The sequence below is a fragment of the Oreochromis aureus genome, linkage group 13, assembly GCF_013358895.1.
Source record: "Oreochromis aureus strain Israel breed Guangdong linkage group 13, ZZ_aureus, whole genome shotgun sequence".
NCBI classification, from domain to species: Eukaryota; Metazoa; Chordata; class Actinopteri; order Cichliformes; family Cichlidae; genus Oreochromis; species Oreochromis aureus.
The window spans coordinates 1,997,451-2,009,668 of NC_052954.1; the positions used below are offsets into that span (position 1 = coordinate 1,997,451).

Here is a 12,218-nt window from a genome sequence, read left to right on the forward strand (position 1 = left end):
TTACATTTTGAGAGAAGCCAATTGAGTCTAATAACAGATTAAATGCGATGTTGAGGCTGTCATTTTTAGCATCTACATGGATGTTAAAATCACCCACAATAATTATTTTATCTGAGCTGAGCACTAAATCAGATAAAAAGTCTGAGAAATCAGAGAGAAACTCTGTGTAAGGCCCAGGTGGACGATAGATGATAACAAGTAAGACTGGTTTCTGAGTTTTACAGCTGGGGTGGACGAGGCTAAGCATCAGGCTTTCAAATGAATTAAAAGTCTGTCTGGGTCTTTCGTTAATTAATAGGCTGGTGTGAAAAATTGCTGCCACACCGCCCCTCGGCCTGTGCTTCGAGGTTTCTGGTAGTTAGAATGACTCGGGGTGTTGATTCATTTAAACTAACATACTCATCCTGCTGCAACCAGGTTTCTGTAAGGCAGAGTAAATCGATTTGTTGATCAATTATTAAGTCATGTACTAACAGAGACTTGGAGGAGAGAGACCTAATATTTAATAATCCACATTTCACTGTTTTACTCTTTGGTTCAGATGTGGATACTGTATTGTTCTTTCTTTGTGATTTTTTATGTTTAAGTTGTTTGTTGCTGGGTTTTAGTTTGTTTTTTGTCTGTTTGAGAGCTGACACAACAATTTAAGGAGAACATGCGGCTAAACATGTCACTCCTGGTCTGATTGGGGAGGGGACCAGAGAAAACTACCGAGTCCGATATTGTTTTGGCAAAGTTACACACCGATTCAATATTGATTTTAGTGACATTTGACTGACATAACTGGGTGTCATTACTGCCAACGTGAATTCTAATTTACGTTTACCCTTAGCCAGCAGTTTTAAATTTCCCTCAATGTTGCCTGCTCTGGCCCCTGGAAGACAACTGACTATGGTTGGTGGTGTCTCTAGCTTCACGTCTGAGAACAGAATCACCAGTGTTACGGCCCTGGGCCTTGGAGGGAGTGAGACTGCCTTTTTTTTGTTCATGCAAATCCAAGTGTGCTGGGACTTGTGGATGATTGGGTACTTTGAGACCTGTGCCGGCCCTCTTCTATGCAAATTGCAGTGTGACAGTCCATGCAGACGATTGGCTGCCCGGGGATCCCGTGATACTTCAAGAGGCAATCAGTGGCTGATCGTGCTCACTTGTGGCTGCAAAAGGCTGGAGGTCCTTCACTCAGTGGCTGCTTAGGACTGAACATGCAGTTTGCCCTTTGTGCCTCCCTCTTTGAACTTTGTTTGTTGAACTTGTTCATAACGCTGAACTTTGTTTGTTAACCTCAGTGCATGCTTGAACTTAGCCTGATTAGAGTTTTGTGATGCTAGCTTGCCTTAGTTATCCCTTAGCTTTTATGTTTGCTTGTGTTATTGCTTTACATGTGTTAATTGGTTTCCCAGTGGTCTGCTGAACAGCCCTGTCGGTTTTCTGTTAAAAGTTGGCAATAAAACCTTTTATTTTACTCAGTTTTCGTGTGGGGGCTTGTGTATGTCACTCCCCTCCAGAGTTTGATCCTGGCGGGTGTGTCGCCGAGTGGGGAAAAACGGTTAGACACAAATGACTCTGCAGTCTATTTACACCTACAGGCCAGTGGACACTCTTTCAGTGATGAGGGTGTACACATCCTGGACAGGGAGGGATGCTGGTTTGAGCGCAGAGTCAAGAAGGCGATTTACGCAAAAGGGGAATGGAGGAGGGGGCCTAAGGGTACATCTTACAATACTGTGATTGCAGCCATTCCCCAAATCTCTGTGAATGGTACTCATGGCCATTAATCAATTGTTGTTGATCAATAGCAATTTGCATATCAATAATCAAACTGACTTCGCAGCCCATCGTTAACTATTGGTGCTGATTTCTGTCATTATGCAAATTGTCTGTTCATAAGGTTGGGGAAACCTGCAGTCAGCTGAGATTGAAGAAGTCACCTGGATGAGTCAGGAAATGTTTCTCCCACTGAAAACTCTACGTCCAGATGAACAGAATCAACCGTTTTGGGATTTCCTAACCTGGATGACTGAGTCTGCATTAATACATCTACACAGAACGGCACCAGCCTACCAGTGAATTTAAACACAGGACATTCTTGGTGCGAGGTGACAGCGGTAACCAGCCACGATGCCAGCCTCTTCAGAGAACACATTGAAACAAAGCACCAGCACGAGAGAAAACTCTTGATCAATATTGTGTTTAATATGACAAGTATGGCACATCATCGTAAATCAAATCATAACAGAGTTTGGTCATGTTGAACTATGAAGGTTTTTTTCAAGCTTAACAAAATATTGTAAAATGTTAACAAAAATTATATTCATAATTAAGACTTTTAGGAAATGAAACATTCTGCTGCAAATGATGAAATTTTCTTCTTTTCTGTCTGTCAGATCAGACAGTTGTGAAGGTGTAGCGAGTTATGTGATGGTAGTTCTCTCCAGGATGCAGAAGGCAGTCAGGAAATGAAGGCTGAATATACACAGACACACACACACACACACACACACAAACAATTTGTACTCAAGCTCATTCTTAGTGTATTTGAATTCTCATTAGTCTGTTTAATACAACCAAACAATAACGAGGAAACTTGTTTTCACTGCTGTTCAGTAAGCAGTTAATGATTGTTTGCATACTGTTTGATTTTGGGTATAGATTGGCCAGGATTTGATGGACTGGTGGGGTAGATGTGCAACCATAGCCATCAGAGATGTGCTCAGTTGCAGCATGAGAGATAGAAAGAATCAGCGGTGTGACAGGAGGCTCTGCAACTCCCTATAACACATCCCAAAGAATACTTTCCACAGTGTTGTTTCAGCAGTCTTCACTTTGTCTTTGACCAAGTAATAAAAACAAAAACAAAAAATGGTCACCATGTAGACATAAGCAATTGATTAAGGATAGACTTACGGATTAAATCAGGAAATTACAATCAGATATTACTCAGTTGTTGGTGAAAAGAAAAGCAGGAAATTAATTTCCAGGCAGGTCATTATACCAAATTGGTGGTCAGATGGGATGTGATAAAAGTATGGACCAGATCATGGACGCACTGGTCAGGTGTTCAAGGGATCTGAGCTGCTAATGTCTAGCCCACCCTCAATGCCACCGTTTTCTTTCTTTTGTTTTGTTTTGTTTTGTCAGCCAGCCATTTTAAGCGTCTGTGCACCTTCTGTCATCAATGGAGGTGCTCTTTGTCCGTATGGGTACAGACCTCATTGAGCCATATAACTGTAGTTCACAGGCCTAATGTTAAGTAATGCAACCACACAACATTTCTGCAGAGGGAGTTAAATGGACACTATTTCAGGTTATCCTCAGAGCTGGAATGACAAAAGAGTGTACCTCATTCATGTCACACACAAACTAATAGTTAATTAAGTCTGTTTAGATAACTGTTAGGACCACACAGACGGTCTGGTCGAGTTCTGAGGAAGACTTTGAAAGATCATACATGACAATGGATGCAATCAGGGAAAAGTGATTATATGTATGTATGCATGTGATAATTATGAGCTTGTCTTCTCTGACAGAGGTGTAGCAACACAGATTTCAACCTCCTAAAAGTGTGGAGAGGCAAAGCCCGTTCCTCCGAGGAGCCTGCTGAATGACTTTGGTATCTGATAAGTTGGGGCCTCAGGTGCCAGATTGCCAATTGCATTTTGCTCATTTGTGATGACCAGCTTATACCATCCAAGAGAGCATGTTTGTATGCCACAACAGCATTTTGCTGTCTACCCTACCAGGATGCATAAACCTATATAAACCTATAGCATCATGCCGAGACTTGCCAAGGTGTGACAATGCATTCAAGAGTTTAGAAGTCAATGAAAAGTAGGAGTGAAGGAATTAAAAACTATTCTGGAGATGGGAGCAATCAAAGAGTCTCAGACAGATGAGTCTGTAGAGAGCTCTGCAGATTAAGGTGAATGATATGTTACATGCCTATCCATGTCGGTTTAACAAGACCATGGACCAGAAAGTGAACTGACCAAAGGTTAACTTCCATCTACAAGAGAAAAAAAACAACACTGAGTTTCTATTCATCATACCTGGTTAACAGCATCAGGCCAGTTCTGCGTCTCCAGACAGAAGGAGCTGTGCTTCCTGTACCTACAACCACCCTTTCCTGCGATGGAGCCATCCAGGAAGTTGGCAGTGTAGAACTGGACTCCTGGCTGGTTAGTAGAAACCTCTAAGACACGCCCACTTGCCGGGTGACAGACTCTTTAAAATAAATAAATAAATAAATAAATAAACAAATAAGGTAAGACTTATTTGTCCTCCTTAACTTCAGTGGATGTTACATGTGTCTATGTTTTAGAAAACGACTTCTGTATCAAACCTGGCAGCGCGTTTCTCTGTCCATGGTTCTCTGGGTGATGACAAACAGAAGTTGTGGTCAAACCCTGGGCCTTGAAGTTCCTTCAGATGAGGGCCAATGAGAACTGGTTCTCTGAGGTCAAAGGGTGTGCCTTTCACCTCTCTGATCTCTCCTGTTATTAGTTAGCTAATTAATTCATGATTTCGTATCAGGAACGTTAAATAATGTCACACAATCATTTCTATAAAGGTGAATTATTGCAGTTATGAATTATTTACTGGAGCACTAAGATATATTAAATGACAAAAAATCCATTAATAACAAGTTTAGCAAATTAAATCATTTGCTAGTGAGAGTTCTGCACAGTATCTTTGCTGTTCCTAGTACTGCGCATTCTGGAAAGAGATCTCGGCTGTCATTACTTAGCTACATCGGGCACTACAGGCACTTTCCTCTGCTCTGGTTTCCATCAGGAGCTTGTCTGTCTGTATCTGAAAATCCCACAGGATCTTAGCTTCATCATCATTCATCATATCCCCACACTGACCTCTGGGAGCTCTCTGAATTACTGTGATAGAATGCCACCCATACAACAAGTCCAAGAGTCCTAGAGTCAATCGGCAAAGACCTCCAAACCTTATGTGGCTTTCACATTAGGTCAGGAACGGTGGGTTTGGTTTATATAGTTAACCACCTGCATACTAAAGAGAAAAACAACTAGAATTTGCCATTTCTGGAGAGACTGCAGTGGGATTGTAAAAATTCAAGCTTGCATGTACCAGATGGGACAGTTGTGAGTGTGCCACAAACATCGAGAGCCACACTATGGTGAGACACAGACGAACCAATCCACAAATGAAACTCAAGTGAGGGAGGCATGACATCAGAAAAGACCCACTTTTCTCTCTGTCAGTCTGTGAGAGCAGCGTTGCACCCTGTAGTACAAAATAGCTTGTTGCTGTAGAGTGAACAAAAGTGTACCTAACAATTAGGCACAGTGTTCTTTTAATGTCAGTAACATTCCATGCAGCACATAGCTCTATGCTGAACTGAGGTCAGGAGAGCGAGTTCAAAACTGATGTCTTTTTCTTTCTAAAACTGGTTGGAAAAATTAAACAGGGAGTAAATGGGAGCAGAGGATGGCATTCCAGTGAAACTAATGGCTCCAGTTTAAAAGTTATACATCTCTGGGCTTTGAGGAAGCACTTGTTGAAAAGAAGACACATGTAGCTACATCTTGAGGGTAAAATGATCACTGTAGGGTGAAAACTGGTCACAGAGGCAGGTTAAAGAGAAAAATTTCAGCCGAGATTTTCTGCCTGTCTCACTCTAACCCATAGGTGTCGAACTGCCACCTCAGCATGCAGTCAAGTTCTACAGAGTCCTGCTAATGACCTACTTGTATTCAGGCGTGTTGCAGCAGGGACACATGGAAAAGTTTCAGGACGACTGGAGTTCGACACCCCTCCCACTAATAAAAACACATACTGGAATCATTGCTTTACAACAATCCCACTAGAAAAAGAAGCTGCTGATATCCTGAAATCCTATAAACGGCTGGACTAAGCTGAAAGCTGACAGCATAGAGAACAACACTGGAAGCACAGGAACAAGCCATATGCACCAGATCAACAGAGGCTGGGATCTACCACAGGAAAGACCCCAGATACTGTGCAAAGATGCCCCTGAGACAGTCCAGCACATAACAGCAGGGAGCGAGATGTAACAGGCAGGGCATACATGGAACGGCTGGAGGAACATGAGAAGCTCAAGGACTGAGAGGGGAGCTAAAGATTCAAATGAATATGTACTTTAATTGATTATAAAGTCTGGAGTCTTGTTCCAGAGACTGTGTAACTGAAGTAATTTGAAGCACTTTCCACCAAGCTGTCAGAGACTATCAATAGGCTTGTAAACACTAATATTTTTTGACAGATTGATTAATTCTATTTGTTTAATGACATTTCATTTCATTTCATTTCATTCTTTATTTCACACATGGTTCAACAGTGTTTCTTTTCCTACATACAAAACCTCCTTCCCATTAATATGACACTGCACCCCATGGGTGAAAAGGAGCAGGAAGAAGAATAAATTCTTCTTTTTCCTATTATATCATAAAGTTTCTATATTTTGACATCTGTTAAATAAACCACTTCATGTTGCTACGTTCCATCTACTTTTGTAGTTAAAGATGATTGAAGTAAATCTTTACCTGTAGGAATTGATGTGTCATCCACAGGCAGGTAGGACTGTGCAGTGATGGACACCTGATGGTCGTAGATATCTGCTACACCCTAGAGCACAGATAAGAGATTTTTCAGCTCATCTGTCATCCTCTCCATAGATATACCCACGTAACTCATCTTGGTGTGATGAGGAAGGGGTTGATCTGTCTGAGAAACCAACCAACACAGTCACTAATACCACAACATCTTACCAAAATAGGCCTGCCTCTTCCTTTAACAGTTTATGAAATACAATTTTGAAAAACTGACTGAGAGTATCAGTGTTTGGTATCAAGAGTTTAAGTTAATTTAAGGCAGAATGCTGTTTTAGATTTCACAATGTAATTGTAACTCACTGGCATCACCTTTAAATCAGTATAGTATGTAACAGGAAATGATGTCATCAGTAAACAGGAAGCTAGATGGGAGATTGAGTTGTATTAAAGACAGGGCTCACATGTTTTCATTGTTTTATCTGTACATCGTGAAGAAGTAAAAGTGATCGTTCCTCGTAGCAGATGTTGCAGTTTAACCTTTCCCTGTGTCGTTACACCTGTGGACCAAGAATCACAGTCTGGATGTGGGGAAGGAGTTTAGAGGACTGCCCGTTCATAGCAGAGGCAACACATTGAAACCACACTTCCTAGCAGCCAAAATATGTTTTGTTAGCCAGGAAGCTAGCACTGCCAACTACCCAAGCTTCAACTTCATCAGTCAGACAGACACTGTGCCCAGGACTGAATAGTGAGGTTGGCAGGCTAGCTCTGGAAGATACCTGTGTTTTACAGACTGAGACTCTTCTGATTACAGATGTGATGATTGCGACAAAATATGTCCCATTCATGGGAAACTACACCCATCACGCAAATGTTGCTCATTCAGAGAAAAACATATTGAAGAGTGTAAGATCTTCTTGGTCGGCTGTGGGCTTCTGTTTAAGGATAAGATTCAACACACAGGGATAAATCATGTGTAGGTTATAGTATGAAATAAGTAGCTATGTAAAAGTTTAAATTTATTAGAGTGACGCACACTGAAGCACACAAAACACCACTGTGCAGAGTCACTCAGAAACATGTTCATGTTCATTTACCTGTCCGGCCAGGTTGAAGTAGGAATGGTTGGTGAGGTTGATGGGGGTAGTTTTGTTAGCCCGTGCTTGGTATTCAACAGTTAGTTCTTCTGCCTGAGCAAACAAGTTCAAACTCAATTAATATCTTTATGCCACATATTCACATAAAGCCAGTTACACATCATGGAGGTCTCATATGAGACTCTGTGCTGGCAAAACAAATGTCTGAGTATCACTAAGCAGCAAAGTTGAATAAGCTCTGCAAAAAGCAAAGTTGGCAAGGAAACAGAAGAAATTTGGGATGCAGTACTATGAATTGATAACCAGATGTGTCTACCTGCAGTGTGTAGGAGACAGAGACCTGAACTTCACCAGGATAACCCTGGTCTCCATCTGGACTGGTAAGACTCAGCTGAACACCACCTTCCACTGCTGTAGCAAGCCAGATAGCCTGGAGAAGCAAACGCACATGAATTATGGAATACACAGGATACATTAAGTGCAGGTAACAGAGCTCAGTAAGTGGAAATACATAATTGAATCTGCAGCTGCCAACAAGTAGGTGTTGTGAAGTGATGATGGAAGAGGAATAACAGCAGATATTTCACTCTGTGAGACCAACCCTGCTTTCTTTGATGTGTGAAGCTTTTCCTGCGGCATGGATTGCACAAAGGGTGTGTCCAGTCTTCTTTTCAGCCATTCTTTCATTTGTTCAAATTACAGTTGGAGCCAGAAGGAACTCATCAACATGAAGAACAGAATCGGCAATGCCGAAAGCCTAAGAGGAAGAGCTCTGTACAGTAGTTTAGTGTTAAAAGCCTGTATGAATCTATGTGTACTTTAAATATTTTGGTCATTTTAGTCTGAACCCAGAGAAGGAAGCTACTTAAAAAAAACCCCCAAAAAACAAAACAAACAAAACTAGTTGAAGAATTATGGCAGGACAACTTTGAGCAGTCTTGTAGGAATGGGGTCTGAGAGACACGAGAATTTGTGAAGAAGTTCATGAAGTCATTACTAGTTAACGTTAAAGGGATGGTTGGCTCAGTAGAGCTCTGACTGTTTGTCAGCCTGGCTACAGTGCTGAAGAGAAACCTGGGGTTGTTCTTATTTTCTTCAATCAGTGACGAATAGTAAGATGTTCTGGCTTTGCGGAGGGCTTTCTTATAAAGCAGCAAACTATTTCTCCAGGCTAAATGATGATCCTCTAAATTTGTGACACGCCATTTCCTCTCCAGCTTACGAGTTATCTGCTTTAGGCTACGTGTTTGAGAATTATACCACGGAGTCAGGGACTTCGGATTTGAGGCCTTAGTTTTCACAGGAGCTACAGTATCCAGAGTCGTACACAGTGAGGAGGTAAAATTATTAACAAGATAACTGATGTCTGTGGGAGCAGTGTTCAAGTAGCTGCTCTGCACTGTGTGCACAAAATGCCACACATTACAAATAATGGTCAAACACTTACCTGTGATTGGTGAAACATGTACAAAGAGGGAAAACACATCATTTATACAGTTTTCCACAAAGGTTCTAAGAGTTTTGCTCCATGTTGTTTAAAATTGGAACACAAACAAATATTAACTAAACTTTACCTTATTGAAGCCTCGCAGGCCTCCATGCAGCGCATTTGGTCCATTGTTAACATCCAGCTGGTACTCCTTCCCCTCAAGGACAAAACGTCCCTTTGCAATCCTGTTTGCCACACGGCCCACCACAGCGCCCAGGTACCGCTTATCTGACACATAACCTAACAACAAAGCATAGTGTAGTGGTAAGACTACACACCTTTGGAGAGGGAGTCACAAGTTCAATTCCCACCTGGTATCCAGTAAGGGTCCTGGCTAGACCGACCCCCATGCTGAAACTAGTACTCGGACACAAAACATTTCACTGCACATGCAGTGAAATGCACTTTAGCATTTCACACTATTTTGTGCTTCCCTCGTTTCCCCGGCCCTGGTGCACTCTGTAGTTGTTAGGATTTTGAAGGACTGCACTGGAGCACATTTACAGTGGCTCAATCTCTAATCACTATCCAGACAGAGATGCACACAGAGATGGAAGGCTTTGCAGGACCAAATATGGCTGGAGCCAGCAGTTTCAAATTAGCTTCAGTGTTGCTTTCTCTGCCCCCAGGAAAACAACCAACTATGGTCCCTAGACTCTCTTGCTTTAAATTTCTAACAACAGAGTTCCAGTAACAAAGGTTTTTTTCTTCAGAGTGTGTCACTAAGTGGCGAAAATCGATTTGAAACTTGAACACCTTGTGGCAGGGCTGTGCCCAATATTTCTTATCCTTATAATGCATCTTCTGTAAATTCAGCTAACAGTTTACAGAATCGTACATCTTTTTTACATTTAAATGAAATATTCAAAAATGAAATAAAACCAGCCTGTATGGTTGTCAGAAAACTAGCCAGTCTGCAAACATCGACTGCACAGTGTCCAGTCTTGGATGAAGTGCACAGTTAAGCTAAAACAAGGATGTGTTGTTTGACTCATCCCCATATTTGTTGTTGCACTGTAGTATACTACGTTACTTTGGCCCAACACTGGAGTTAAGTATTTTGACCAGTGCGTGAAATCTTATATTTATAGATAAAATTTATCATGGCCGCTATTTTCTCTGTGAATCTTTGTCATATCGTGTACCGCACGGAAACGCTTATTGTAATGTTTGAGTGTGAGGTTTATTTTGAGCACCTAATGACTCTTTTTGCTTCTTATTTGTCAACTCTCTCCGTACTCTTTCATATGATTATTGCGTAGGTGGCAGAAGAGGTTTGTTGTGTGGGACCGGCTTGCTGCATAATTTGCACAGTACCGTTTTTTGCGTTGTGTCAGATTTTTATGACCGAACTTCATTTAGGAACGAGCTCCTCGATTTGTTTTGGCTGGTCCTTCTGTGCAAAACGTTATCTAAAGCAATGAATTATTGCAATAAACAACATGTGTAAACACAAAATAAACAATAGAAATTATTCATCACATTGCACGGCCCTAGATGGTGGTATACCTCGGCTTCTGTTTCAGGCTATGGTTCCTAAATCACAATCACTCAGCCAGGCTGATTTGCCCAGCATCCAGTTGAACTAACTGGGACAGTGGGGCTAAGATATTTTGCCCAGTTTACAGGACTATTTTCAACGACATGGAGCCAGGTCTCCAGGTCACCGAGCCTGGGTTACAAAGCTGAGAATAAACTAAATTTATTACACGTACCATAAGTGTTAAAAGAGACAAAGGAAAAACAAAACACTTGGCACACCGTGTGCCAGTGAGACAGAACCGCAGGCCATACTGCTAATGACACAACAAGTGCTTAGAACATAATGTGCAGGTTTTTGAGATAAAGTGATAAAATGTGTATAAAGTTATTCCCTATCTAAACATTTTTAATTATTCGGCCTACACAAAACACCACTAGCCGTTGTCAAGGAGCAGTAAGTGGTAAGATCAATGAGAGCACCACCAAACCTATATATAAAAAACAATCATCATGTACAACGGACATCAATTTTACGACTTTGTTCTTAAATTAACCATTTTAATCATGTTATTGCTTTTTATACAATCAAACCAGTTTGTGCAGATAACAACACAAGTTACTTTCCCTCCTACCTTCCAGGTTATCATAGCCAAGGACTACATCCCCCATTTGTCCATCCTTCCCTCTGTAGCTCACTGATCTGATAATGGCGCCTAAGGTTAGGACTTCCACCTTCACCTGAGGAGACTGGACAACCCACAGGTCCACGGTGCCCTGGCCAGGCCACTCTCCCCATGGATGATGGCTTACCTGAGTCATCTTGGAACGAGCACAGGAACAGAACATAAGCTTAAAATAATGGTTAAAATGTTACTTCACATTTTAACTAAAATATGTTTGGTCAGCTCTTACATTCCCCCAGGCTCAATATATCTTGTTTTAGCTACAGTGCAGTCAGCAGTTTGTATAGTGGCTACAAACGTCTGTGTGAAGCGTATTAATGCTCACGGGACTGTGCACAAAAGAGTGAAAATACCAGCTTACAGTGTTCCCACGTGTCTCTTACATACACACCAACACAGAGAGTAAAACTGCTCAAAACAGTCTGTTTGCTCAGTTAAGTGTATACAGGATATGACGCTTTAACTCTCTTTACAGTCAGCAGGTCGACACACGCTCAGCGATGTCTCAAGCAGCAGTACACCCGCGCGTTATCGTTTCTTACCTTCAATACTTCACGCACTTTGGACCTGGTCGTGTTTTTCCTGCTTCCGCTACTGATGACGCAGACGCGCAATGGGTGACGTCAAAGCTACTGGGGCACGCCCACGTGGAAAGGCAAAAACGGTATTTTCTTTTAGTATAATGTAGAATATTTTTTTAAAAAGTGTGCACGTAAACAGTCGCTCATTAATGGTGGATATAACAGAAGAAGTATTACTGAGAGAACTGAAAAGGTTGTCACTGTGTCAGCTTTACTCACAAACTGCCTGTAATATTCCAGGTTCCAGCTGATATGTTTGTTGATAACACAGCTGATGCCCACAGGATTTAAGAAGAAAAAAACAGGACTAAAGTAGCAAAGCCATATATTTATGTGCTGAAACC

The 12,218-nt window shown here is 41.5% G+C and overlaps 1 protein-coding gene across 5 annotated transcripts; it reads right to left on the reverse strand.

The window, feature by feature from the left end:
- Positions 1-2,172: 2,172 nt before the first annotated feature.
- Positions 2,173-11,898, reverse strand: galm (galactose mutarotase). 5 transcript variants are annotated; one of them, XM_031742091.2, is made up of 9 exons: positions 11,836-11,898; positions 11,243-11,429; positions 9,214-9,368; positions 7,956-8,069; positions 7,640-7,732; positions 6,534-6,615; positions 4,340-4,490; positions 4,047-4,221; positions 2,173-2,463 (listed from the first exon to the last, which is right to left on the reverse strand). In XM_031742091.2, exons 2-9 carry the CDS (start codon positions 11,427-11,429, stop codon positions 2,386-2,388), a joined length of 1,035 nt encoding a protein of 344 aa, XP_031597951.1. In that variant the 5' UTR covers positions 11,836-11,898; the 3' UTR covers positions 2,173-2,385. The 5 variants fall into 5 exon arrangements, with proteins under 5 accessions (XP_031597951.1, XP_031597954.1, XP_031597956.1 ...); XM_031742094.2 differs by having other exon boundaries at positions 11,767-11,837; XM_031742096.2 differs by lacking the exon at positions 11,836-11,898 and adding an exon at positions 11,685-11,811.
- Positions 11,899-12,218: the final 320 nt, after the last annotated feature.